The following is a 24,164-nucleotide window of genomic DNA, read 5'->3' on the forward strand; positions in this document are numbered from 1 at the left end:
GATTATATTACAATCGCATCATTCCCCACCTCCCCCTTTCCTCCCTCCAACCCTTCATGTAGCCCCTCATGCTCTCTCTCTCAAATTCAGTCCCTATTTTTTGAACGTTGGTGGTGGTGGTGGTGGTTGTGGTGGTGGTGGTATGTGTGTGTGTGTGTGTGTGTTATGGTGTAGCCTGTATATATAATATAGATTTTCCTACATTACCCTGTGGTGTGAAGTTTGCTCCCTTACACCATTGTTTACTCCCCTGGGGGATTGCCTCTTGCTGCCAAGGAATGCCTCCAGCTAGATGTTTCCTTTCCCTAACTTAGTATTCTCAAGGACATTATGAAAGCAGTCCCTCCAAACTTTGTCTCTGTATCTCCTCCCATGGGCATTTTGTTCCCCCTTCTAAGAAGGACTGAAGTATCCACACTGTGGTCTTCTTGAGCTTCATGTGGTCTGTGAATTGTATCTTGGGTATTCTGAACTTCTGGGCTAATATTCACTTATCAGTGAGTGCATATCATATGTGTTCTTTTGTGATTGGGTTACCTCACTCAGTATGATATCCTTCAGATCCATCCATTTGCCTAAGGATTTCATAAATTCATTGTTTTTAATAGTTGAGTAGTACTCCATTGTGTAAATGTACCACATTTTCTGTATCCATTCCTCTGCTGAGGGATACCTGGGTTCTTTCTAGCTTCTGCTATGAACATAGTGGAGCATGTGTTCTTATTACACGTTGGAGCATCTTCTGGCTATATGCCCAGGAGAGGTATTGCTGGGTCCTCAGGTCCAGTTTTCTGAGGAACCACCAAACTGATTTCCAGAGTGGTTGTACAAGCTTGCAATCCCACCAGCAATGGAGAAGTGTTCCTCTTTCTCCACATGCTCGCCAGCATCTGCTGTCACCTTAATTTTTGATCTTAGCCATTCTGAATGTCAGGGTTGTTTTGTGTAGGGGAATGCCAGGACAAGGAAGCAGGAGTGGTTGGGTTAGTGAGCAGGGGAAGGGGGCATGGGATAGGGGGTTTTTCGGAGGGGAAATAAGGAAAGGGGATAACATTTGAAATGTAAATAAAGAAAATATCTAATTAAAAAAAAAGAAAGCAGGGAGCGAGCCTTTCTCCTCCCTCAGAAGGACTTGTGAGAGAGAGAAAGATTGCTCTGTTTATCAGTCACTCTCTGTCCCTGTTTTGAATCCTGAGTTATCTTGGAATGAAAGCTTCAGAAAAGTAGGTCCCTTTTGGTAGATAGAATGGAGGGAGTGTGAGCAAGTGGAGTCACAAGACAAGACAGGGAGCTGGAGCATGCGTAGTATAGTTAAGCTTTTCTTTTAGGAAATTCTCTAATGAGAACTAATCAAAGCCAAAGTGATCAACATCAGTTTCTTCTGAGGCCAGCACCTCAATGACATAAATACTTCTGAGGCCCCACCTGTTTAGTTCCCCTTACTGCTTAACTTTGTTATGGTAAAGGCTAGATTTCAAATACTTAGGCCCTGGGGTAACACACAAACATCGAAAGGACAGGATTCATACTGTTGGGCATAACTTCATGTATTTGCTAGCTATTATTTTATCTTCCTGGAGGAATATTGAACTAGTGAAATATTTTTTTCCTTTAAAATTTTTATTACATTGTACATGTGTGTGTGTGTGTATGTGTGTGTGTGTGTGTGTGTGTGTGTGTGTGTGTGTAAAACTCTTGGTTTTTCCTTCTATCTCATGTGTTTTAGGGATTGAATTCAGGTTGTCAGTCTCATTAGCCTGTTCCTTTACCTTCTGAGCTATATTACTGTGTCTTACCTTACCCCCATTTTAAAAACTAAGTTGTTTATATTTTTGACTTGTAGGAGTTCTTTTAATAGTCTTAATTATAATTTTATTTTTGTTTTTGTTTTTTTTGTCGTTGTTGTTTTTTCGAGACAGGGTTTCTCTGTATAGCCCTGGCTGTCCTGGAACTCACTTTGCAGACCAGGCTGGCCTCGAACTCAGAAATCCGCCTGCCTCTGCCTCCCAAGTGCTGTGTCACTATGCCTGACTCCATAATTTTGTAATAATATTTTTTCTCAATGTGTGGTCTCAGGCACAAGCATTCTTTCTTTTGATGAAGTTCAATTTAACTGCTTTTCTTGTGTGCTTTTGGTATCAAATTTAAAGACCATACAAGGTCAAGGTAAGTTATATCTATATTTCCTTTTGAGATATTTAAAAATCTTTATGTTTTGTTTTAATGTATGAGTGCTCTGTCTGCATATACACCTGTGTGGCAGAAGAGTGGATCTGTTTTTTAAAAAATCATATATCAAAAATAGTTGAATCCATAGAACCTAACAGGTGATTTGTGGTTGAGAGTGAACAAGAAGGGGTTATATGTGAGCAGGAATTGTTCCTAGGATGATGGAAGGATTGCAAACTCTGGAGAGCTGATGGATGGCTAGCATAATGAAAATATTGTGTGCCACTGAACTGAACACTGTAAATCAGTTCTTTGAATATTAGGTAAATTTCATCCTTAAATATGAATGCTAACAGAGCTGAGAACTCCTTGTATGTAACAATGTGCATAATTATGAATGTAAATAATTCCATCAGGAAACCATGTAAATGATATGTCCTTGATGCCTGATAGAGGAGAATAGTGACATTTCAGCTGGCTTTAGTATGCCATGAACTGAAGGATTCGATTGTTATTAAACCATTTTAAGAACATCGTATTGTTCCTTCTAACACCATGTGGGCAGTTATTAAAGGAACAATATTGGTGGGTATAATCTAAAATCCTCTCATCAAAATGACACATGCAAAGGCTGCATTTGAGCATGAAACGAAAATCCTCAAAATGGTGTATGTTAAAAGATTGATAGCTTTCATTCTAGCTCCCGGTTTTGTTTTTGTTTTTGTTTTTGTTTTTGTTGTTCACAGAATGGTGCAGAAATGATGCCTGACAGACAGCTCTATCGAACCTTCAAGGAATTTGCTGTATAACAAATAAAAGGAGGTATACAGCCAACCATTGTGGGTTATAATAAATATGAAAACATTTTGCTCGCTCATCCCCACAGGAGCTGCCATGACTGATGGTTTGAGCAAATGGCTGTTTCTTCTTCTGATTTAGTTGTCTGGCAAGAGTGACAAACTGATAATCATGCCTCTGGAAAACAAATGCTACTCTATCAGAACAGATTACATGCCCCTCCTCCCTTGGGCTTTCCCTGTAGCCTTGTCACTGAGCTGTGGAATTATACTACTTACTGACTGTGATTGTGAAATCAATACTGGAATAAATCCTTAAAACTTACCTAATACATATACTCATTTCATGTTTGGGCCTCTATTACCCCCCTCCTCCCCCAAAGGCCATTGGACCTATACTAGTTAGAAACACTGCATTATAAGTAACAGACATCTCAAATCCTGATGACCTAATCAGTAAATGTAAAACTATATTCAGACAGTTTTTTATTTGGTGGCTTAATCATTGCATCAAAGGAGATGCTCAAGTTAGGGCTACTATTGCTGTAATGAAACATCATGACCAAAGCAAGTTGGGGAGGAAAGTGTTTGTTTGACTTGTGTTTAGTCATCACTGTTCGTCATCAAAGGAAGTCAGGACAAGAACTCAAACAGGGCAGGAACCTGGAGACAGGAGCTGATGCAGAGGCCGTGAGGGATGCTGCTTATCGGCTTGCTCAGCCTGCTTTCTTATAGCTCCCAAGAGCAGCAGCCCAGAGGTGGCTCCACTCACAAAGAGCTGGGCCTTCTCTCATTAATTAATAATTAAGAAAATGCCCCACTGGTTTATGTACAGCCCACACTGATAGAGGCATTTTTCTCATTTGAGGCACCCTCCTCTCCAATGGCTCTATATAGCTTGTGTCAAGTTGACATAAAACTAGCCAGTACATTTCTTCAGAACAAGAATATATGAAAAAGAAATTTTCTTTTTTTATTAATTTTTATTCTCACATATATTACATCCTGACCTCAGTTTCTCCTCCGTCCCTCCACTTCTCATCACCTCCACCCCCAACTACCTCCTCATCCACTCCCCTGAAATTTCCCTTCAGAAAAGGCAGGTCTCCCAGGGATATCAACCAAACATGGCATATCAACTTGCACTAAGATTAGGTGCCTTCCTTCATATTAACTGTGGAGGAGGCAACCCAGTAGGAAGAAAGGGTGCCAAACCAAAACATCAGAAACATGCCCCACATTGGCCTCAATTGCACCATGGCCATAGCTACCAAAGAGGCTGGAATATACCAATTTAGGTTTATTGAGCTTGGATCATGCTAATTTATTTATATTGGAACTCTATAGACACAGGCAAGTAGTGACACTAATGAACTGGAGGTGGGTACTATATAGGGTATGACATTGGATCAAGGGTTAACCATTGATATTATCACAAAAATCTCTAGATCCAATTGCTCCCTACACACACACACACACACACACACACACACACACACACAACCCAGGCTGTTGCCAAGAGTATAGGTTGTTTGCCACAGACAGACAGCAAGAACCCTTCGCCGAAGACAGCACCTACAAAAATCATTGAACATTGAGAAGTTGAGTTGGTGCCTATATAGACACTTTACCCCATGTGCTAATGCCTTTGGTATAGGAAGGTACTCTCCATGCTACTAAAAGAGAAACATAAACACCAATCCAGCCACAAACCCTTTAATCTACAATGATGTCCTGCCTCCAAGATATGCTAGGGCAATGGTAGCCCAAATCTTGTGGGAGTAAGCCAGCTAATACCCGATTTGACTTAAGGCCCATTCCATGAGATAGAACCCATACCTGACACAGAGAACCCTGTGGAAGAGGAGACAGAAGGAGTGTAACAGCCAGAGGGGGATGGAGGACACCAAGTAGACAGTGTCCTCTAAATCAACATGTTTGATGCACATACGGCCTCACAGAGACTAGGACAGCAAGCACAGGGTCTCCATGGGTCTGCACCAGACGGGTCCTAGTGCTGAAGGAAGTGGACAATTGCTCCTATTCCAAACCCAGAAGATATCTCTAATTGATAATTACTTGCAAGTGAAAATGTAGTTTTCTCTAAGGGAGTCTCATTGGGAAAACAAACAATTCTTAAGGGCAGGCTGCCTGCCCACCAGTGGATGGCCATCAGAAAATAAATTCAGTGGCATCATAATGTCATGTCAGGTCTTTTAAAAATATACATATATCTTCATCCTATAAGTTCTATGGGTGTATATTATGGCCTCTAGTTTAGTGATTTTATGAGATTCCTGAGTGCAATAACAAGTTGATCTCTGTTTCTTATGCCTTCTTTTGGGCTCTTTTCCTTTTGTTTGTTTGTTTGTTTAGTATGTCTTATTCCAAAGTGTTAGTATTTGTTTTTATTATATTTCTTTACTATCTCTGAGAAGCCTGTTTGATTTTTAATGAGAGACAGAAAGAGGGTGGATCTGGATGAGAAGGGATGTGGGGAGGAACTAGGAGGAGTTGAGGGAGGGAAACTATACTCAGGATACATTATGTGAGAAAAACAATCTATTTTCTTTTTTATCTATTTTCAATATAAGGGGAAATAAATAATAAAAAGAACATTGAGCTTTAACTATGGGAGAGTTTCATAGCCATTTTGAATCTATATATAATATATGGATACATATGCTTGTGTGTACTTTATACTATATTGCCTCACACTTGTGATGTGACACATTATCCATTCTTTAGTTTTGTCTAGACCTATGCAGTATTTAGTTTTCAAAAGTCTAATCTAAATGCTGGCAGATCTACACATATAGTAAGGACATACCCTTTGGAGAACTCCTTCTTGCAGTAACACTTAGTTCAAGTGCTACACTTCAGATTCTGGTGATTTTACAGGAACTAAGTAGGCCACACCATTCTATTGTGGTTGTTTGTATGTGACAGAAAACATTTGTACTTTTTAGTGAGCTATGTAAATTACATTTGTTCCTTTCACTCTTCTCGAGGTGAAATATATTCTCCATAATGAAAAAAAGAAAAGGAAAATGACATGTTTGTGTGTAAAAGTTGACAAAGGATGGAGTTCTTTAGTTTTAATTTTCAACCTGATAAAACTTAGAATCACACACGGACAGCACCTCAATGAGAAATTTTCTACATGATGTTAGCCTATAGTCTTATCTATAAGGAACTCTATCAATTACTTTAGTTAATGTGGCTTCCACTTAGCCCACCTTGTGTGGCATCAATGGCAGGGAGTCCTAAATTGTATAAGAGTAGAGAAATTGAGCTGAGCACTAAGAAGCAAATGTGTATGCATACATTCTCTCTTTTCTTGATTATGAATGTGATATGCCCAGCTGTTTCAAGTTCTTACCACAGTGAATTTTCCTCAATAATGGCCTGAAACCTGAAGTAAAAGAACCTTTTTGTCCACTAAGTTTCTTTTTATTAAGGTATTTTTCATAGTAACAAAAATGAAACCAGAAGAGTTACTCATGAAAACTTGAGGTAAGACCCTAGTGCTGAAGATACCATATGGATTTGATTGTACCATATACCTGAAGAGCTATTGGCAGTTGGTGGCTGCTAGGGGGAGGGAGAGTCAATTTTCTTCAGAAATATCCATATTCTCAGTGTTTGCTTGAACTCCAGTAGATAGCCCTGCACTCCTGAGCACATAGGCAGCGCACATAGGACTTAGTTTAAAAAGGAGTGTGGTGGTTGGAATTTGCTTGGCCCAGAGAGTGGCACTATTAGGAGGCCTTGTTGGAGTAGGTGTGGCCTTGTTAGACGAACTGTGTCACTGTGGAGATGGGCTTAGAGACCCTCCCCCTAGCTTCCTGAAGGACAGTAGACTGCTCCTGGCTTCCTTTGGATGAAGATATAGAACTCTCAGTTCCTCCTGCACTATGCCTGCCTGGATGCTGCCATGTTTCTGCCTTGATGATAACTGACTGAATCTCTGAACTTGTAAATGTTGTCCTTTATAAGACTTGCCTTTCAAGCTGCTAGTGTATGCTCTCTCTAGGTTCTTTTTGGAGGCACTCAGAGCTATGAGTTTTCCTCTCATGAATGCTTTCATTGTGTCCCATAAGTTTGGGTATGTTGTGGCTTCATTTTCATTAAACTCTAAAAAGTCTTTAATTTCTTTCTTTATTTCTTCCTTGACCAAGGTATCATTGAGGAGAGTGTTCAGTTTCCAAGTGAATGTTGGCTTTGTATTATTTATGTTGTTATTGAAGATCAACCTTAGTCCATGGTGGTCTGATAGAATGCATAGGACAATTTCAATATTTTTGTATCTGTTGCATCCTGTTTTGGTCAATTTTGGAGAAGGTACCATGAGGTGCTGAGAAGAAGGCCTTTTGTTTTAGGATAAAATGTTCTGGAGCACTACTCAGCTATTAAAAACAATGAATTTATGAAATTCTTAGGCAAATGGATGTATCTGGAGGATATCATCCTGAGTGAGGTAACCCAATCACAAAAGAAGTTACTTGATATGCACTCACTGATAAATGGATATTAGCCCAGAAACCTAGAATACCCAAGATACAATCTCCAAAACACAAGAAAATCAAGACGAAGGAAGACCAACACATGGATACTTCATTTCTCCCTAAAATAGGGAAAAAAATACCCAGGGAAGATGTTGCAGAGACAAAGTTTGGAGCTAAGATGAAAGGATGGACCATCCAGAGACTGCCCCACCCGGGGTCCATCCCATAATCAGCCACCAAATGCAGACACTATTGCATATGCCAGCAAGATTTTGCTGAAAGGACCCTGATATAGCTATTTCTTGTGAGGCTATGCCAGTGCATGGCAAATACAGAAGTGGATGCCCACAGTCATCTATAGGATGGAACACAGGGCCCCCAATGAGAAAGAACTCAAGGAGCTGAAGGGGTCTGCAACCCTATAGGTGGAACAATAAGAACTAATCAGTACCCCCAGAGCTTGTGTCTCTAGTTGCATATGTAGCAGAAAATGGCCTAGTCGGCCATCATTGGGAAGAGAGGCCCCTAGGTCTTGCAAACTTTATATACCCCAGTACAGGGGAACACCAGGGCCAAGAAATGGGAGTGAGCGGGTAGGGGAGCAGGGTGGGGGGAGGGTATAGGGAACTTTCGGGATAGCATTTGAAATGTAAATGAAGAAAATATCTAATAAAATAATTTTAAAAGATTATAAGATTTATAAATAAATCTTTTTTAAATTCATAAAAAATAAAAATATTTGTATGCAAAAAAAGGCTTGCCTTGGTCATGGTGTCTGTTCATAGCAGTAAAATCCTAAGATAAGCGGTATATGAAAAGGGAGACACAGTATGGTGAGTCTGGAAGAAGCTGGAGAGGAGTGGGGATGGGTATGATCAAAATACAGTGTGTGTGTGTGTGTGTGTGTGTGTGTGTGTATGAAATTCTCAAAATATGTATTTTGTTTTTGTTTTTTGTTTTTGTTTTTGAGATAGGTTTTCTCTGTGTAGCCCTGACAGTCCTGGAACTCACTCTGTAGACAAAGCTGGTATTAAACTCTGCTTCCTGAGTACAGGGATTAGAGGCATGATTCACCACAGGTGTGAATTGAATGTGTGCAAGAAGAAGTGAAAACAGATTTCTTAAGGTTTCATATGCAAACTAATCACTAACATAGGTTAGTGCAAAATGCTGATTCAGATTTAAATAGGATTTAGCTAGATTCTGAATATCAGCATTTCTCACAAGCTCCAAGTGATCCTGATAATGTCAGATGGTTTCACTTGAGTATCAAGGAACTAGATGCTTCTTTGAGGGTTTTTTGGAGAAGGTATGTGACAATCCTTAGGATGAAGGAAGGAATCAGATCTCTGCTGCTTTGCATATTGGCCAGCTAACATGCTATATTACTGAGCACTTGAAATGTGCCTAGTTTGGGCTGGTGAGATGGCTCAGTGGGTAAGAGCACCCGACTGCTCTTCCAAAGGTCCGGAGTTCAAATCCCAGCAACTACATGGTGGCTCACAACCATCTGTAACGAGATCTGACTCCCTCTTCTGTAGTGTCTGAAGACAGCTACAGTGTACTTACATATAATAAATAAATAAATCTTAAAAAAAAAAGAAATGTGCCTAGTCTGAATCTGAGGGGTAATACAAATATAAAGTACACAGTGACTTAGCACGAAGTAGATTAATTGTCTCATTAGTAATTTCTATTAACTGCAAGAGGAAATGGAAATGTTTTGAATGTATTGGGTTTTGGTACTCAGTGGTTGAGTACTTGCCTGGCATGCATGAAGTCTTAGGTTTAATTTTTTAACCATAGGAACAAGTGAAAAGGAAAGGAAGATTTAGAAGCACTCATGAATCTAAGGAGATTGGCGAGTATCTTAAAGGTGACACAATCTTAAAGAATTTTTTTTTCTTCCTTTGTGGTAATCTGGAAAGAAGTCAAAACCGATAGGAAGGGTAAATGGAGAGGGAGAGAGTGACTCTTAGGAACAGCAAGAGACTCTTTAGCAGAGTCTAGATCAATGTCTGTAAAGGATTTCTAAGTTACATTAGAATTAGATTCCATGATTCTGACCATTGAATAGCTTTTATTTTAGGTATATCATAAGTTAAATAAAACTCAAGACATAATATGTCTGGCCAAAAACTGTAGAAGGCAATTTATAAGAAAAATGGCCAACTTTGACAAGGAGGATGAAATTTTTGTGTATTATAGCATTAAAGATGTTAAAACTGAAAGAATGCAACCAAACTGCAAATGTGTTAGTGTGCTGTATGTTTATAATGGTTCTATAATTGCTATTATTTACTCACATGTAGAATTTAAAAAGTGAGTCATTTGAAAACAAAGGGCCTTTAAAGAATTTACCTAGTGGATAACTAGATTAACTGTTGGTAGGAGGGGCTGAGTAGGAAAACATAGTGTTGTACAGAAGCTGAGGGTCAGACTGTAATTCTACAAGTTTCAGTGAGTTGGATGTGAGACACAAACCTAGGCGACAGCTGCACAAATGCTTCATGTCACTGAAGAGAGTCCCAACCTTCAAGTTCTAAGGACTCTAAGGTATAGTTTTCCATTCCTCATTTGTCTGAAAGGATGTTGCTTTGCTGATGTCTAAAATGAAAGAGAATTCACCCTTTAAACTAAAAAAAAATATGTGTATGGGTGTTTTGTCTACATGTGTTTCTGCACACCCTATGAGTTACCTGGGAGGTGATTGGCTCCCTTGGGATTGGAGTTACAGGAGTTTATTTGTGCCTTGGGAATTGAGTGGTGGGAATTCTCTAGAAGAGCAGCTAGTGACCTTAACTACTGAGATGTTTCTCTAGCCTCAGAGGATTCACGTGTTGGAATGCATGCAGGTGTTTCTCATCTCTGGAGTAATGATGAGTCTGACATTAACGGAGAGCTTGGGTTCTGAAGTCAGTTTCAAGGAGAAATCTGAATTCTGCCAGTTATGAAAAAACTCTGCTTAACTTTTATGACCTTATTTTTCTTAGTTGTTAGGACAGGAAAATAAGTATATCAACTTTATGCTTTATAAGCAAGTAGCAAGCAGAAAAAAAAACCTCTTGCCATCACAAAACTGTTAACATGGTTAAATACTCTACAACACTATTATTATCATGTGTGCTGCTGTAATAATTTAAGTGAAAAATGTGAATGAGATGTGGAAGATTCTTTTGGAATAAATGAATTTAAAAATTCATCCATTCGGGGCTGGTGAGATGGCTCAGCGGGTAAGAGCACTGACTGCTCTTTTGAAGGTCCTGAGTTCAAATCCCAGCAACCACATGGTGGCTCACAACCATCCGTGGCGAGTTCTGACTCCTCTTCTGAACAGCTACAGTGTACTTACATATAATAAATAAATAAATCTTAAAAAATTCATCCATTCAACAAATAGTCTCTTAGGACCACGAGCCTTGAAGTCACCTGTTTATACTAATGTAAACAACAAACATTTTTATTAACTCTCATGTGATTGTGGAAACTGTGACACGTTAAAAAATAATGGGCGTAGCCTTAATTTAGCTAATGGATTCTCCCAGAAGTTTCTGGTTCTCCTCTAATAACCCTGGGAACTGGGGTCCGAAGCTGGCGTTTAAGCTTGATTTAGCTGATTGTGAGGTGCAGATTAACTGATACACTCTTTGCAGTATTCTCTCCAGATTCATTTGCTTTAACTTTTCATGGTGCCCTTTCTGTTTCTAACTTGTTCCCAAGTTTGTCTCTGGGCTTTGAGAACAAGGCATGTTCATAATTTTTCAGCGACTGCTGTCTGACATTCACCAGATAAAGGTTATTTGCGTTCCCCATTTTTATTTTCCTTTCTGAGCGTAGGTTCAGTCTCTAAATTCCGCTCAGCTTCTAGTCCTCACTTGCATCTTAAAAATCTTCCACTTAAAAAAAAATTTTACTTCTTCTTTTCTTATATATTAACATCTTAACCACAGTTTTCCCATCCTCCTCTCCTCTCAGTCCCTTCTCCCGGATCCATTCCCCTCCTGTTTCCCTTCAGAAAAGAGCCGGCCTCCCAGGGATGTCAACCGAACATGGCATATCGAGATACAATAAGACTAGGCACAAACCTTCACATCAAGGCTTAATGAGGCAACCCACTAAAAAAGGGTTCCAGAAAAAGACAAAAGAGCTCCTCCCACTTTTATCTTAAACCCTTTACTCCACCTCCACGTGACGCCCCGCCCACCTTCAATTTTTTTTTTTTTTAAAGGCAAAGCAGAGCCTCTGCTCTGGCTGGTAAGTGCCGCGTGGGTGAGTGACAAGGCGCCTCCTCTGCCCTCATTGGTGAGCACCTCAGCTGCAGAAGCTACTACACTCTCACGCCTTAGCTCTCTCCCCGGAAGCCTCCAGGAAGGCGTGGGGTTAGCAGCCGACCTTTTTGCCCAGGATTCTGGACTCTGGCCTTTTGCATTTAATGGTTTCCTTTCATTCGCGCCTTGCTTTTTCAGGCTAGGAGTGGGCGGAGTTAGGATGGCTGCGCCACTGTTGCCGAGGCGACGCCTTGGTTACTTCCGCTGGTTTCAATGCTTCCGGGTTGGCGCTGCGGTGGCGTTTCCTACTGTGGTAGCCTCCGCTTCCCAGTCGTCTGCTGAGCTTGAGCAGGTGAGGGGGAAGCTCCTGGACTTCCAGGTTGGGGAGCGGGGCTGGGCCGCGTCAGGCCGCGCGGGGCCGGGTTGGCTTGGTTCCCGGCCTGGGAGGGGCTTAACGGTCCTTTGATCTCTCTCTCTCCCCTCAGCTGAGTCCCTTCCCTGTCTTTCACTCTTCTGGCATCGGTGGCTTTACTTCTTCGATTGAGCTCTGCTTCCTCGACCCCCCCGGGAGGCTGCCTCCTTCAGGCGCCTCCCTTCTCTCTACGAACTCGCTCTGACAGCCGAGGAACTGGCAAGATCCTGCACCCAGAGGGTGAATGGGTATCTTTCCCGGAATAATCCTAATTTTTCTAAGGGTGAAGTTTGCAACGGCGGCAGTGATTGTAAGCGGAGTAAGCAAACCCCTCCATTGTATAAGTGTGAGGGATGCTGTTGAAAGATGCTCCCCATCACTTTCTATCCCCCTGTCACCCGTGAGGTTGAGGCACTGAAGGCATCTATTAAAATGCAGTTCAGTTACTTGATTGGGATCACAGCTATTATCAACATGAATTTTGTTTCTCAGACAAGGGAGTAGCAGGGACATTTATAGTTTCCTACCAGTGTGTCCTTGCCCAACCATAGAGATGCTTAGACTAGACATTAACTCTTTCCTCCTCTTCATTTATATCATGAAGTGTCTTTTGTCTCCATCTCAACAGTTTATCCTCATTGTCAACCACCGTTCTTTTATTTGCCTGCTTCCCACTCTCCTAAGGTATTTCCCTACCTCTTCTGTTTGCAATCCACTGTGCTTGGAGTCCCTAGTAGCTAATTACAATAGGCTATTACCTTAATTCACTTGCTTATTAATAGATCTAGTCTTCCTCCAGCACCTAATCTACTCTCTTGTTTCAGTCAACAAGTTTATTGCTTATTCTGCTTGGGTCCTTCATTTCTGTCTCAGTACAAACCATATTGATGCACACTTGCACATGATTGTGTGTCTTTGCACATTTATCTTTATACATTCTGTTTACCCCACTTAGATGCTTTCCTTCCCTGCTCCTTTTTTTAAAATTAAAGATTTATTTATTATATGTAAGTACACTGTAGCTGACTTCAGACACTCCAGAAGAGGGCATCAGATCTTGTTTTACGGATGGTTGTGAGCCACCATATGGTTGCTGGGATTTGAACTTGGGACCTTTGGAAGAGCAGTTGGTGCTCTTACCTGCTGAGCCATCTCACCAGCTCCCCCTCACCCCCAGTCCCTGCTTCTAACCAGATTCAGTCTGCTCTGTGGAAACCCGGCTTAAGTTCAGCTTTTACAAATTGTTTACACACATGCGGTTGTTTTCTGTACTTCTCTTGCTCTTATAGACTGCTATACATTTTAACACTTCATTTTTCTCTAACAAAGTATTCAATTTCATCCACCAGATGATTGGGCAGAAAAGATAGGAAGAATGGCAATTACTGTCTTATGTTAGATTGTATTTGTGAATTTATTTTTGTGTTTTTGTGACAGGGTCTCACTATATAGATCAGGCTGGCTGCACTCATTTTATCTCTCAGGCGCTGGATTCAAAGGCAGGCATCACCACACCTGGCTGTGATTAAAAAAGTGACCAATTTGATTAATAACAAATTGCTGGTTTGAGTATTGAGTATGCCTTCAACACATAGTTTTAGGCTCCCAGTTGCTATCTTCTAAACATGAGAATCTCTAATACCCACTCTTTCTTAAAGGAGAAACCAAGAAGGTAAACCAGAATTTCCTGACCAGACTTTGAAGTAAGTGTAGGGGCTATATAATATGGATGGATTCTAGGACATTTTATTTTTACTGGTTAGGCTATCAAGATAGCCATAATCAGATCTTATGAAGAGTTGTACAAATCCCGAAGCCAGATTTTACTAGCATCTTTATAAAATAAAAATATTTAGGGTACTCTATTTATATTGTTCCTTAGATATGACTTCTGTACTTTCACGCAAAACTGAGGGTAACCTCTACAAGTCAAAATAACTTCGAAAGGTGTTTGGTATACTTTACAAAGCAATTCTCTGCAACAAAACAAGGAGGCAAGGGTTTGTCGGTAGAGACTCTGGAAATGAGAATGTTGAACAGGTATATAGTATTGTCCAGGTCCAGCAAATTCCTTTTGTGTTTTCCTCTATAATAGTTTATAGACAGTTGCATGCAGAAGACAGTCAATGACTGGTTTGTTTGGACTCATTCTGTGATAGCTCCTATGAGGTTTATAAGAAGTTTGGAAACTGTGGTGTTATCTTTTCAAGAATCTTACCTATTTAATAGGGAAGAGACAGGACAGCTAGAGAATAAACCTCACCTTACTCATCATTTTATGCCTGAATTTAAGATGTCAAAGAAAAAAGGTTCTCAGAAATATGTATAGCTTAGAATGGGTGGGACATTACTTGCATACATGATACAGCCTTATGTGAAAGACTAGTATTTGCTGGAACATTAATGTTTCAGTTGTGGGATATGCCTCTCTCAAAGAAAGAGAGGTTTTCAGCTATAGTAACTGAATTAAAACACATAGGATATAGAAAATGATCAGGAGTATTTAGTCTGAGAAAGAGAAAATATAGAAATACAAAAACTCACTTTAAATATTTGAAGGGCTCCTTTGGGGGAAAATTAATTTGTTCAGTGTGCCTCTAAATTGTTTTAGTATGAAGAAGGGGTGGTTTAAAGTCTAATCAGAAGTGATACAAAATTTCTTTCATGATTTTCATTTCTAACATTGGAGTGAAAGATTTTACTATCTGGTGTGCCTGGGGAGGTGCTATAAGGGACCATCTTGATTTTGGTCAGTTGTCTACAGGGTTGTATAATTTTATGGGCTAATGAACTTTAAATCAAAGTATGGTGGAGGGGATACCTATAAAAGATCAGTATGTTTATTTTATCAAATAAAGGCACTAAATATTATCAAATACTCACTACCATTATCATTTCATATAAGGTGATTTGTCAGTGTCCCAGGGATAATGATGTAATAGCCATTTAAATGACATATATTTAGCCAGAAAAAAAGCAGCTCTAGATATTTTCTTTTCTTATATGCCCTCAATTGTGAAAACTTCATTGGGGAACCCCTGAGCTACAGGACCTAGGATCCAGTAACTGATCTTTCTGCTTCCTAGTGTGACTCTGTCCCCAACTTTCAGCAACTCATTATTGCTCTTGCACCCTGGGCACATTTTCCTTAATTAAAAGATTAGGTAGGGGCTGGAGAGATGTCTTGGCTGTTAAGAGTAGTAGCAGCTCTTTAGAGGATCCAGGTTCAAGTCTCAGAATTCATATGTCAGCTCACAACCATCTGTAACCAGTTCCAGAGAATCGAACACCCTCTAATGGCCTCTCTGGCTATGAGGCATGCATGTGAGGCAGAGACATACATACAAGCAGACACTCACATATAAAACAATGATAAAATGTTGAGTAGTATGTAGTAGAGTTATGGTAGAGTTCTTTTTTTCCTCCTGTACTGACAAAGGATGCATGAGTTGTAAAGGGAAAGTTTTGGGGAACAGCACAGCAGACATCTGAACCATCAAAGGCTATTTAGGGGAATCTCGACATTTGACACCCTAGAGTAATTTTTCCCTTATTTTTTTTTTTTTTGTGTGTGCACTCTTTTGGAGACTGAGTTCTGTGGCCCAGGCTGGTCTCAAACTCCCTATGTTACAAAGGGTGTCTTTGAACTACTGACCCTCCTGACTCCCCAAGTGCTGGAATTACAGGCCTGATTTCACATTTCATGTCTGATTTCACATTTCTTTTTCTTGTAAACTCAGGAGGTATGCCACAGTCCTATTTTTTTCCATCAATTCCTAATTTGCCCTTTAGAATTTTAATGGTTTTTCGAGACAGGGTTTCTCTGTGTAGCCCTGGCTGTCCTGGAACTCACTTTGTAGACCAGGCTAGCCTCGAACTCAGAAATCTGCCCGCCTCTGCCTCCCGGGTGCTGGGATTAAAGGTGTGCGCCACCACACCCGGCTCTTTAGAGTTTTAATGAACGCTCCTCCAATAGGGGTTATCTCTCACATACTCAATATGTACTATGTTTGAAAGGCAGTTGTAACAATCATTTTTGCAGTATGTAACTAAGACATTTATCTGCATGCTCACTAGCCTCTTTTTGCTTTGTCTCAGAGAATTACTTTTGTAAAAAAAAAAAAAATCAAAACCTTGTTTCCTCTAGGAGCAGACTGTGGCTTCAAGGTAGTAACCCAAACTGGCAAGGGGAGTGTCAAGAGCAAATGCTATGTATTAAGATGTAATCAGCCATGTAGTAATGATAATTAACTTATTGAGCAGACTTTTCTCGGTGTTAGGTATATATTTATATACAACACAACAACCCTATGACATACATTTTTATTATTATTGTTTTCAGAAAATGGAGGCAGAGAAAGATTGAATTACTTTCCCAGAACCACGACTAGTAAGTGATAGTCAAGCATTGAACCTGCCGCCATGATTTGACTTTAGACGATCTAATTACAGAGTGTTCCGGTTTTTTTTTACTGTAAATCCTTTTGATAATGGGTAGTATAATACTTTGAAACTCTAAAGAAAGAAAGAAATATCTCAAGAAAATTGGAGAGGCTATAAGAAAAAGTATTTCCAAGTGGGCCTGGATTTAGGAAGTGATGCCTACAGCAGTAGTTTTTAAATGAGGAAGAAGCATCAGTATTCTTTGAGAACTCTCTGACTCTCAGGGCAAGACTTAAACCACCAATCAGAAACTCTGTGGGGAGAGGCTTGCTAAGCTTTCACATGAGGCATGTAGCGAAGGGTGACTTTGAACTTACTGACCCTCCTGACTCTACTTCCCAAGTGCTGGAATTACAGGCCTGTGTCACTATGTCTGATTTCAAATTTATTTTTCTGGTTAACTCAGGAGGCATGCCATAGTCCACAGAGGCAGAAGCAAGGTGAATTGCTGCTTAGCTCAGCCGTGGGTCTCACTGAGGAGTGGGTTTGGTGTATAGCTCACTCAGTTCCTAGAACTGAGATGCTAAATTTCACTGGAGAGCTGAGAGGATTGAGAACATTACGGGGTAGTGTTGGAAGCTTGTGTTTTGTGCCTAAATCAAGCTAACTGAATACCACGAACTGCTTTTATAAGATGCCTCAGCCTATGTAACTTGAGTTCCAGTTTCCTTGACTCGTGATTGTCTAGTTGAATGTCAGAGATGGGTGTGCTGGATGGGCCAAAGCTTCTTTGGGCGGGGAAGAGTGCTAAATTAGAATGCAAGTCATGTGTTGGTTTCTTGAGTGACTGCACGCCTTCCCTACAGAATGACATTAAAGAGCGAACTCATGATCATCCAGCACATGAAACAGGACTCTCCATGCTGTCTCATTTCTCTTGGTGGCTTTTATTTTTTTTCCCCTCTACATTTGTATGATTTGCCAGTTTTATTGATTTAAATCATATAATCAAGTATTAACAAATGCTCTCTTCCTTCTCGTGCCCTGTTCTGATACGTGTTTGTTTTTAGCATCAGAAAAGTTCCACTTTAAGCCATGAGATGTCTGGTCTGAATTGGAAACCTTTTGTGTATGGCGGCCTTGCCTCTATTGTTGCAGAGTTCGGTAAGAATTGAGAAATATGACAAATCTGAGTTTCATGTCACAGAGGGGCATGTTTAGTACCGATTGTTTTTGGAGAAAATCAGTGGGGAAAATATTGTCATCTTTTGTTTTAAAAGTTACCATTGCATGGCTATCAAGTAATATCCCTGAGGATGTTCTAGTGATGGTATGGGGCATGAGGTTAAGTCAAATTTTGAATTTTTTGATAACTTAGTGATTTCTTAGTTTTTTTAAGTCAAATATGCATGGTCATAAAGGACTATATATGATAGTGGTTTCTGTGTATTCCTGTGCTAATGGTCTTTCATTTATGCTAAGGTTATAATTTCTTCTTATCCAGGCTTCTTTTTTGCAAACCTCTCTTCCATTTTAGAAGCAAACAAGATTATTAGACTGTGACTTCATTTTCCAGATTCTTCTTTTTCCTAACCGATTCCCCGTTGTCTACAATCTAGCAGTGTTTGTTGACTTTTTTTTCTTTTTGGTTTTCCAAAACAGGGTTTCTCTGTGTAGCCCTGGCTGTCCTAGAACTCACTCTCTGGACTAGGCTGGCCTTGCACTCACAGAGATCCACCTACCTCTGCCTCCAGAGTGCTGGGATTAAAGGCATGAGCCACCACTGCCCAGCCTGTTGATTTTCTTGTTGTAAGCTCTGGTCTTATATAATCCAGGTCACAAAAGTTCAGAACCATATACATAAAGAGCTTATTAGTTTTAGATCTTTAAATCTTTCTTAAATCCCATTTTGTTCATGCAAAAACCACTTTTATGTGCTGATATAAGAAAAGGGAGCTTTATTGAAGAATCCTGCTAGGGAAGCCAAGGTGGCTCAGCAGGTAAAGTAGATGCACACTGCCAAGCTTGATCGACCTGAGTTGGATCCATGGGAACCATGTGGTTAAATTAAAGGACAGATCTGACTCCTGTAGATTGCCCTCTAACCTCCATACACACCCACACATAAGTAAATAAAGCACAGTTAGTAAAAAAGCATGGCCTAAATACTCTGCTGGTATTGGTCTTCAATCATCTAAGACACCATGGTGAGACTTTACAATTTTCTCTCATAATATTAGGAAGTTGTAAACACACACACACACACACACACACACACACATACACACACTATTGTAATGGCATGTAGGAACATCTAATGCTTTCCTATGTTTGTGATAATGTGAGGCAAGGAGGTATGGACACTTGAGATGGGGTAGGATGGGAGGAAAAGGGTAATAAATGCCACTGACATTGGTATGTTAGAGACAGCGTGAAAGACACGTCTAAACCCCTTTGCATTTATAGCCTATTTTTTATCATCCAGCGTTTTCTATGTCACAGTGTCAGGTACTCTGTGTAGGAAGTTGTACTTCCTAAAAGGCTAGTACATTTCCCTTATAGCCTTTATCCTCTGACAGTGATGGTGGAATAGATATTCAAGTGTTATGAAAATGATTGTCTTGTATTTCCAGTATTTTCATCGCCCTTATATTTAAGCATAACATAACTGGTTTTTTTTGTAAATACTTAGGAGTGTGTTCCTTCATAGGCACTTTCCCCGTGGATCTTACTAAAACACGGCTGCAAGTCCAAGGCCAGAGTATCGATGTTCGTTTCAAAGAAATAAAATATAGAGGGATGTTTCATGCCTTGTTCCGAATCTATAAAGAAGAAGGGATCTTGGCTCTGTATTCAGGGTAAGACTTGTTTCTTTTTTTACATCATGAACAGAATGTTTTTTGATTTTTTTAAAAAAAGAAACCATCGATTTCATCTGCATGACAGTTTACACCCTTTGCATCCACCATTTTAACTTATAATTCTGTATCGATTATATTGTACATGTAAAAATGTGTAATACCGTTACAGCATAAGCTTTTTTCCTGGCTTCCTGACACTCTTTTTTTTTTTAAAGATTTATTTATTTATTTTATTTATATTAGTATACTTTTGCTGTACAGATAGTTGTGAGCCATCCTGTGATTGCTAGGAATTGAACTCAGGACCTCTGCTCACTCTGGGGTCCAGCTTACTCTGGCCCAAAGATTTTATTTATTGTTATATGTGAGTACCCTGTAGCTGTCTTCAGACATACCAGAAGAGGGTGTCAGATTTCATTACAGATGGTTGTGAGCCACCATGTGGTTGCTGGGATTTGAACTCAGGACCTTCGGAAGAGCAGTCTGTGCTCTTAACCACTGAGCCATCTCTCCAGCCCTTCCTGACACTCTTTGATGGCTGTTGTAAAAGCAACACCAGTTAGCTGTACACATTCTTGTGAGAAATTTTCCTAGCATCCTTTAAGACTTCTTACATAAAAGAAACACTATTCTGGCAGCTTAAATAGTAGTGATGAATAAAAGAAGGGAGTATCATCTTTTTCCATCACTCTTTGATTACCCATCAGTTTATGATTTAGTGTTCAGTTTGTTGTTCACGTGTTGCAGATTTCCTAGGCCATCTTAAATCTAGGCTACCAATATTGCTGAGAGGATTGAAATAAAATTTACCAGTAACCTATGTTGGGCTTATTTAAAATATAATTTTCTTGGAGAAAAAAACCAACAACCCAAGCCAGATCCTCATGCAGAAGTCAGTGATTCCTGGGCCATCTCTTTTACCTTGTTCTTTCATTAGCATAGATAACCTCAAGATTTTCTTTTTCTGATACAAGTAATAGAGTAGGAAAGATGCATATTTAGTCATCCGTTTCTTTTTCCTTCTTCCATCCTAACCAGTTGAGCTGTTGCTTTAGTTCTATTTATATCTCCTAAAGTAGAGTTCTGCAATTTGGAAGAATCTCAAGGGAGGCATGAGTGAGAACATCTTCAGTTTAGGAGCAGAATTTAAGTAGGTTGAGATCTTGGCGTTATTGTTTCCTTTTTCATCAGGTTAAAGATGTATCTGCACTTGTTAGGAAATACAGGCTGATTTTTAAAAAAATCTATGTGGTATAGGTAATAATGTCTGACTTTTTTATTATTGCTACATTCAATTTGTCTTTTCTGAAGGATTTTTGCATCTAAGTTCATGTGTGATACGGATGGGTATTTTTTATGTTCCTTTAAAACATTTTTATTTCTGTATTTTTTTAATGTATGAGTGCTCTGTTAGCATGTGTGCATGCATGTGAGAAGAGGGTGTAAGATCCTATTACAGATGGTTGTGAGTCACCATGTGGGTGCTAGGAATTGAACTCAGGACCTCTGGAAGAGCAGTCAGTGCTCTTAACCTCTGAGCCATCTCTCTAGTCCTAGGCATATGGTTTTTATTTGTTCTATTTTTTTGTCTGGTTTTTGCTATCAAGGTAATATTAGCTAAAGTGATTTAGGAAACATTCCCTCTTTTATTTCTGGAGAGTTTTTTTTATATATAAGAGTAATGTTAATTTTCCAACAGTTTTATGGCATTTTTCAGTAAACTTTTCTGGGCTTGGAATTACTATTTTTTTTGAACTTTAATAAAACAATGAGTTCCATGGGGCAGGAATCAGGCAATGTTTACAATTGTGATAAGATTAGCTCTTTCTAAAATCATTTATTGACAGGAGCCAGGTGAGGATTTCACACCCTAGTCACAATTTATGCTATTCCTCTGAGCCTTGTAAAAGCTTCCACCAGAGGGGTTCTGCTCTTGCTGACCTTTTCATGAATAATGCAATACTGTTAATACCTTAAACCACAACCCTCCTTCCTAGACCACTGTAAATTCTTGCATATGGGAGTATCTTGGCTGCTCTTTTAAGTATCTGTAGGGAATCTCCATTTGTCAGAAGAACTCACTAACTTTCTTCTGATATGCAATGTAGTCTGCCATACCCGACTGTAATGAGGATTCTAAGTTTACTATTTTGAACTAGCCCTGAGATTACTAGCTCCTATCTGGCAAACTCTGAGATGCCTGATTACTAAATATCAACACTGGGGCATTTTGCCTGAATGATTATCATCCTTATGAAATTCCAAGCGCAGGGTCGGCTCCAGGACTGCCTAGGGCATTGGTGAAGGCCAGGAAACAAAGTTCCATCTAGCTTGGGTATTTGACAAATTATTTCTTGGAGGCACCTATAATAAAACAATACTGAAAGAAAGCACACAGATCCATTCACCGACTAATGCAAGAACAAATTTGAAGCATTCATGTTACAGAATGCCAAGGCTCCAGGAGACTAAGTTTCCATGAAACTTTTTTTGCCTCAGGACTGCATCCAAGCTTTTGGGCTTGTCACGTCGCCTTCACTGGAGTGGGTGTGGCATCTACTATTGGTGATTGAATGCAAGGCCTAACACTTGGCATGCAAGTACTCTATCAGTGAGCTACCTAGTCATATCTTTTTATGGTAAGACAGGGTCACACCAAGCTGTTCAGGCTGGCCTTTTACTCACCCCAGTTCAAATAGGCTAGGAACTCCTCATTCTCCTGCCTTAGCCTGCAAGGAGCAGCTGGGATTGCCGACCTGTATTGCTAAGCCTGGCTGTGTCCCATGCTTTATTTTTTTAAATTTTTATAATATTTTTAATTTTAAAATTATGATTACATAATTTTCTCCTTTCCTTTCTTCCTCCACCCACTCCCATGTATCTGTTTGCTCTCTCTCATATTCATAGCATCATTTTCTTTAGTTGTTATAATCCCATGTATTTTATAGGATATATTTGAAATTTTACTCAGGCCTATACATTAATTTTTTTTACAACTTTCTCTAACCCATATGTTGTTTAAGTGTATGTTGTTTGATTTCCAAGTGTTCGAGCCTCCTTATCAGTTTCCGATTTGCTTCCACTATACATTCTGCATAATTTCAGTGTTTGTAACTTTGTTGACATTTGTTTTAGGACCTGGGATGCGAACTTTCTTTGGCAGTTTTTCATGGATGATTGAAAAAAAATGCTCGTTATTGCTTGGAAAGATACAGATTTAAAGATTGTAAAATCTACAAATCTGTGTTAAGTAAAATTAACTTTTCTTTATTTTTTTTCTCTTTTTTTTGGGCAGAATTGCACCTGCTTTACTAAGACAGGCATCATATGGCACCATCAAAATTGGTATTTATCAAAGCTTGAAGCGATTATTTGTAGAACGTTTGGAAGGTCAGTATGCTCAACTTTCTTTTAAGGTTATCCTCAAAGGGATTGTTTGAAATCATGCTTAGTGTGAAATGTTTATCATTTTATATTGGCAGTCAATGAAAGCTACTTACTGCATGGGTAAAGGTGAGCTTGTATTGACATGGGCTAAATCCCTACAGAGGGGATCCATGGGATAGAGGACCTGCTCTTCACATATATCTTTTACTATGGACTAAAAAATGTCTAGGCTGCCAAGATGGCTTAATGGGTAAATTCCATGCAAGTGTGACTACCTGAACTTGATACATAGAACCTCTGCAAAGGTGGAAGGAGTGAAGACATTCCACAGAGTTGTTCCCTGACCTCCATACCTGTGCCATGGTATATGTCCTTCCCCAAACGAGGAATTCCTTTTTTGTTGTTGGTTTGTTTGTCTGTTTTTGCCCTTCTTGGTTTCTCTGTGTAGTCCTGGCTGTTTGCAGCTTTCTTTGTAGGCCAGGCTGGCTTCGAACTCACAGATCCACCTGCCTCTGCTTCCCAAGTGCAGAGATTAAAGGTGTGTACCACACCACTTGACTTAAAATAAAAATTCTTTTTCTTTTGCTTGTTGTTTGTTTTTTGAGACAGGGTTTCTCTGTGTAGCCCTGGCTGTCCTGGAACTAGCTTTGTAGACCAGGCTGGCCTCAAACTCATAGGGATCTGCCTGCCTTTACCTCTCAAGCCATGGAACAATATGTATATAACCACCACCACCTGGATAAACTAAGAATTCTTAAAAAAAAAAAAAACCTTTATTGTTATTCTTGACGAAGCCTAGGTCAGCCATGTCCTTGAAAATGAATATACTCTTCATCAGTTAGAGGACTTGACACTTTCTTTTCTTTTCTTTTTTTTATTTTTTAAATTTATTTATTTATTTTTATTATTATTTTCTTATTTACATTTCAAATGCTATCCCAAAAGTTCCCTATACCCTCCCCCCTCACCTGCTCCCCTACCCACCCACTCCCACTTCTTGGCCCTGGCCTTCCCCTGTGCTGGGTCATATAAAGTTTACAAGACCAAGGGGCCTCTCTTCCCAATGATGGCCGAATAGGTCATCTTCTGCTACATATGCAGCTAGAGACATGAGCTCAGGGGGTACTGGTTAGCTCATATTGTTGTTCCACCTATAAGATTGCAGACCCCTTCAGCTCCTTGGGTACTTTCTCTAGCTCCTCCATTGGGGACCCAGTGTTCCATCCAATAGCTGACTGTGTGCATCCACTTCGGTGTTTGCCAGGCACTGGCATAGCCTCACAAGAGGCCGCTATATCAGGGTCCCTTCAGCAGAATCTTGCTGGCATGTGCAATAGTATCTGGGTTTGGTGGCTGATGATGGGATGGATCCCCGGATG

At 39.8% G+C, this 24,164-nt stretch overlaps 1 protein-coding gene across 5 annotated transcripts in view; it reads left to right on the plus strand.

The window, feature by feature from the left end:
* Positions 1-11,845: 11,845 nt before the first annotated feature.
* Slc25a14 (solute carrier family 25 member 14) overlaps positions 11,846-24,164 on the plus strand; it is a 36,389-nt gene continuing 24,070 nt past the window's right edge. Inside the window, exons 1-5 of one of the 5 annotated variants that reach the window (XM_021187700.2) lie at positions 11,846-12,094; positions 12,228-12,473; positions 17,608-17,701; positions 19,248-19,395; positions 22,694-22,788. In XM_021187700.2, coding sequence (XP_021043359.1) covers positions 12,399-12,473; positions 17,608-17,701; positions 19,248-19,395; positions 22,694-22,788 — 412 coding nt within the window. In that variant the 5' untranslated portion in view covers positions 11,846-12,094; positions 12,228-12,398. Of the gene's footprint in view, positions 12,095-12,227; positions 12,474-16,496; positions 16,545-17,607; positions 17,702-19,247; positions 19,396-22,693; positions 22,789-24,164 lie in introns of all 5 variants that reach the window. The other 4 variants (XM_021187702.1, XM_029534173.1, XM_029534172.1 and 1 more) reach the window with 4 other exon arrangements.

The sequence above is a fragment of the Mus pahari genome, chromosome X (assembly GCF_900095145.1).
Source record: "Mus pahari chromosome X, PAHARI_EIJ_v1.1, whole genome shotgun sequence".
Classification (NCBI taxonomy): domain Eukaryota; kingdom Metazoa; phylum Chordata; class Mammalia; order Rodentia; family Muridae; genus Mus; species Mus pahari.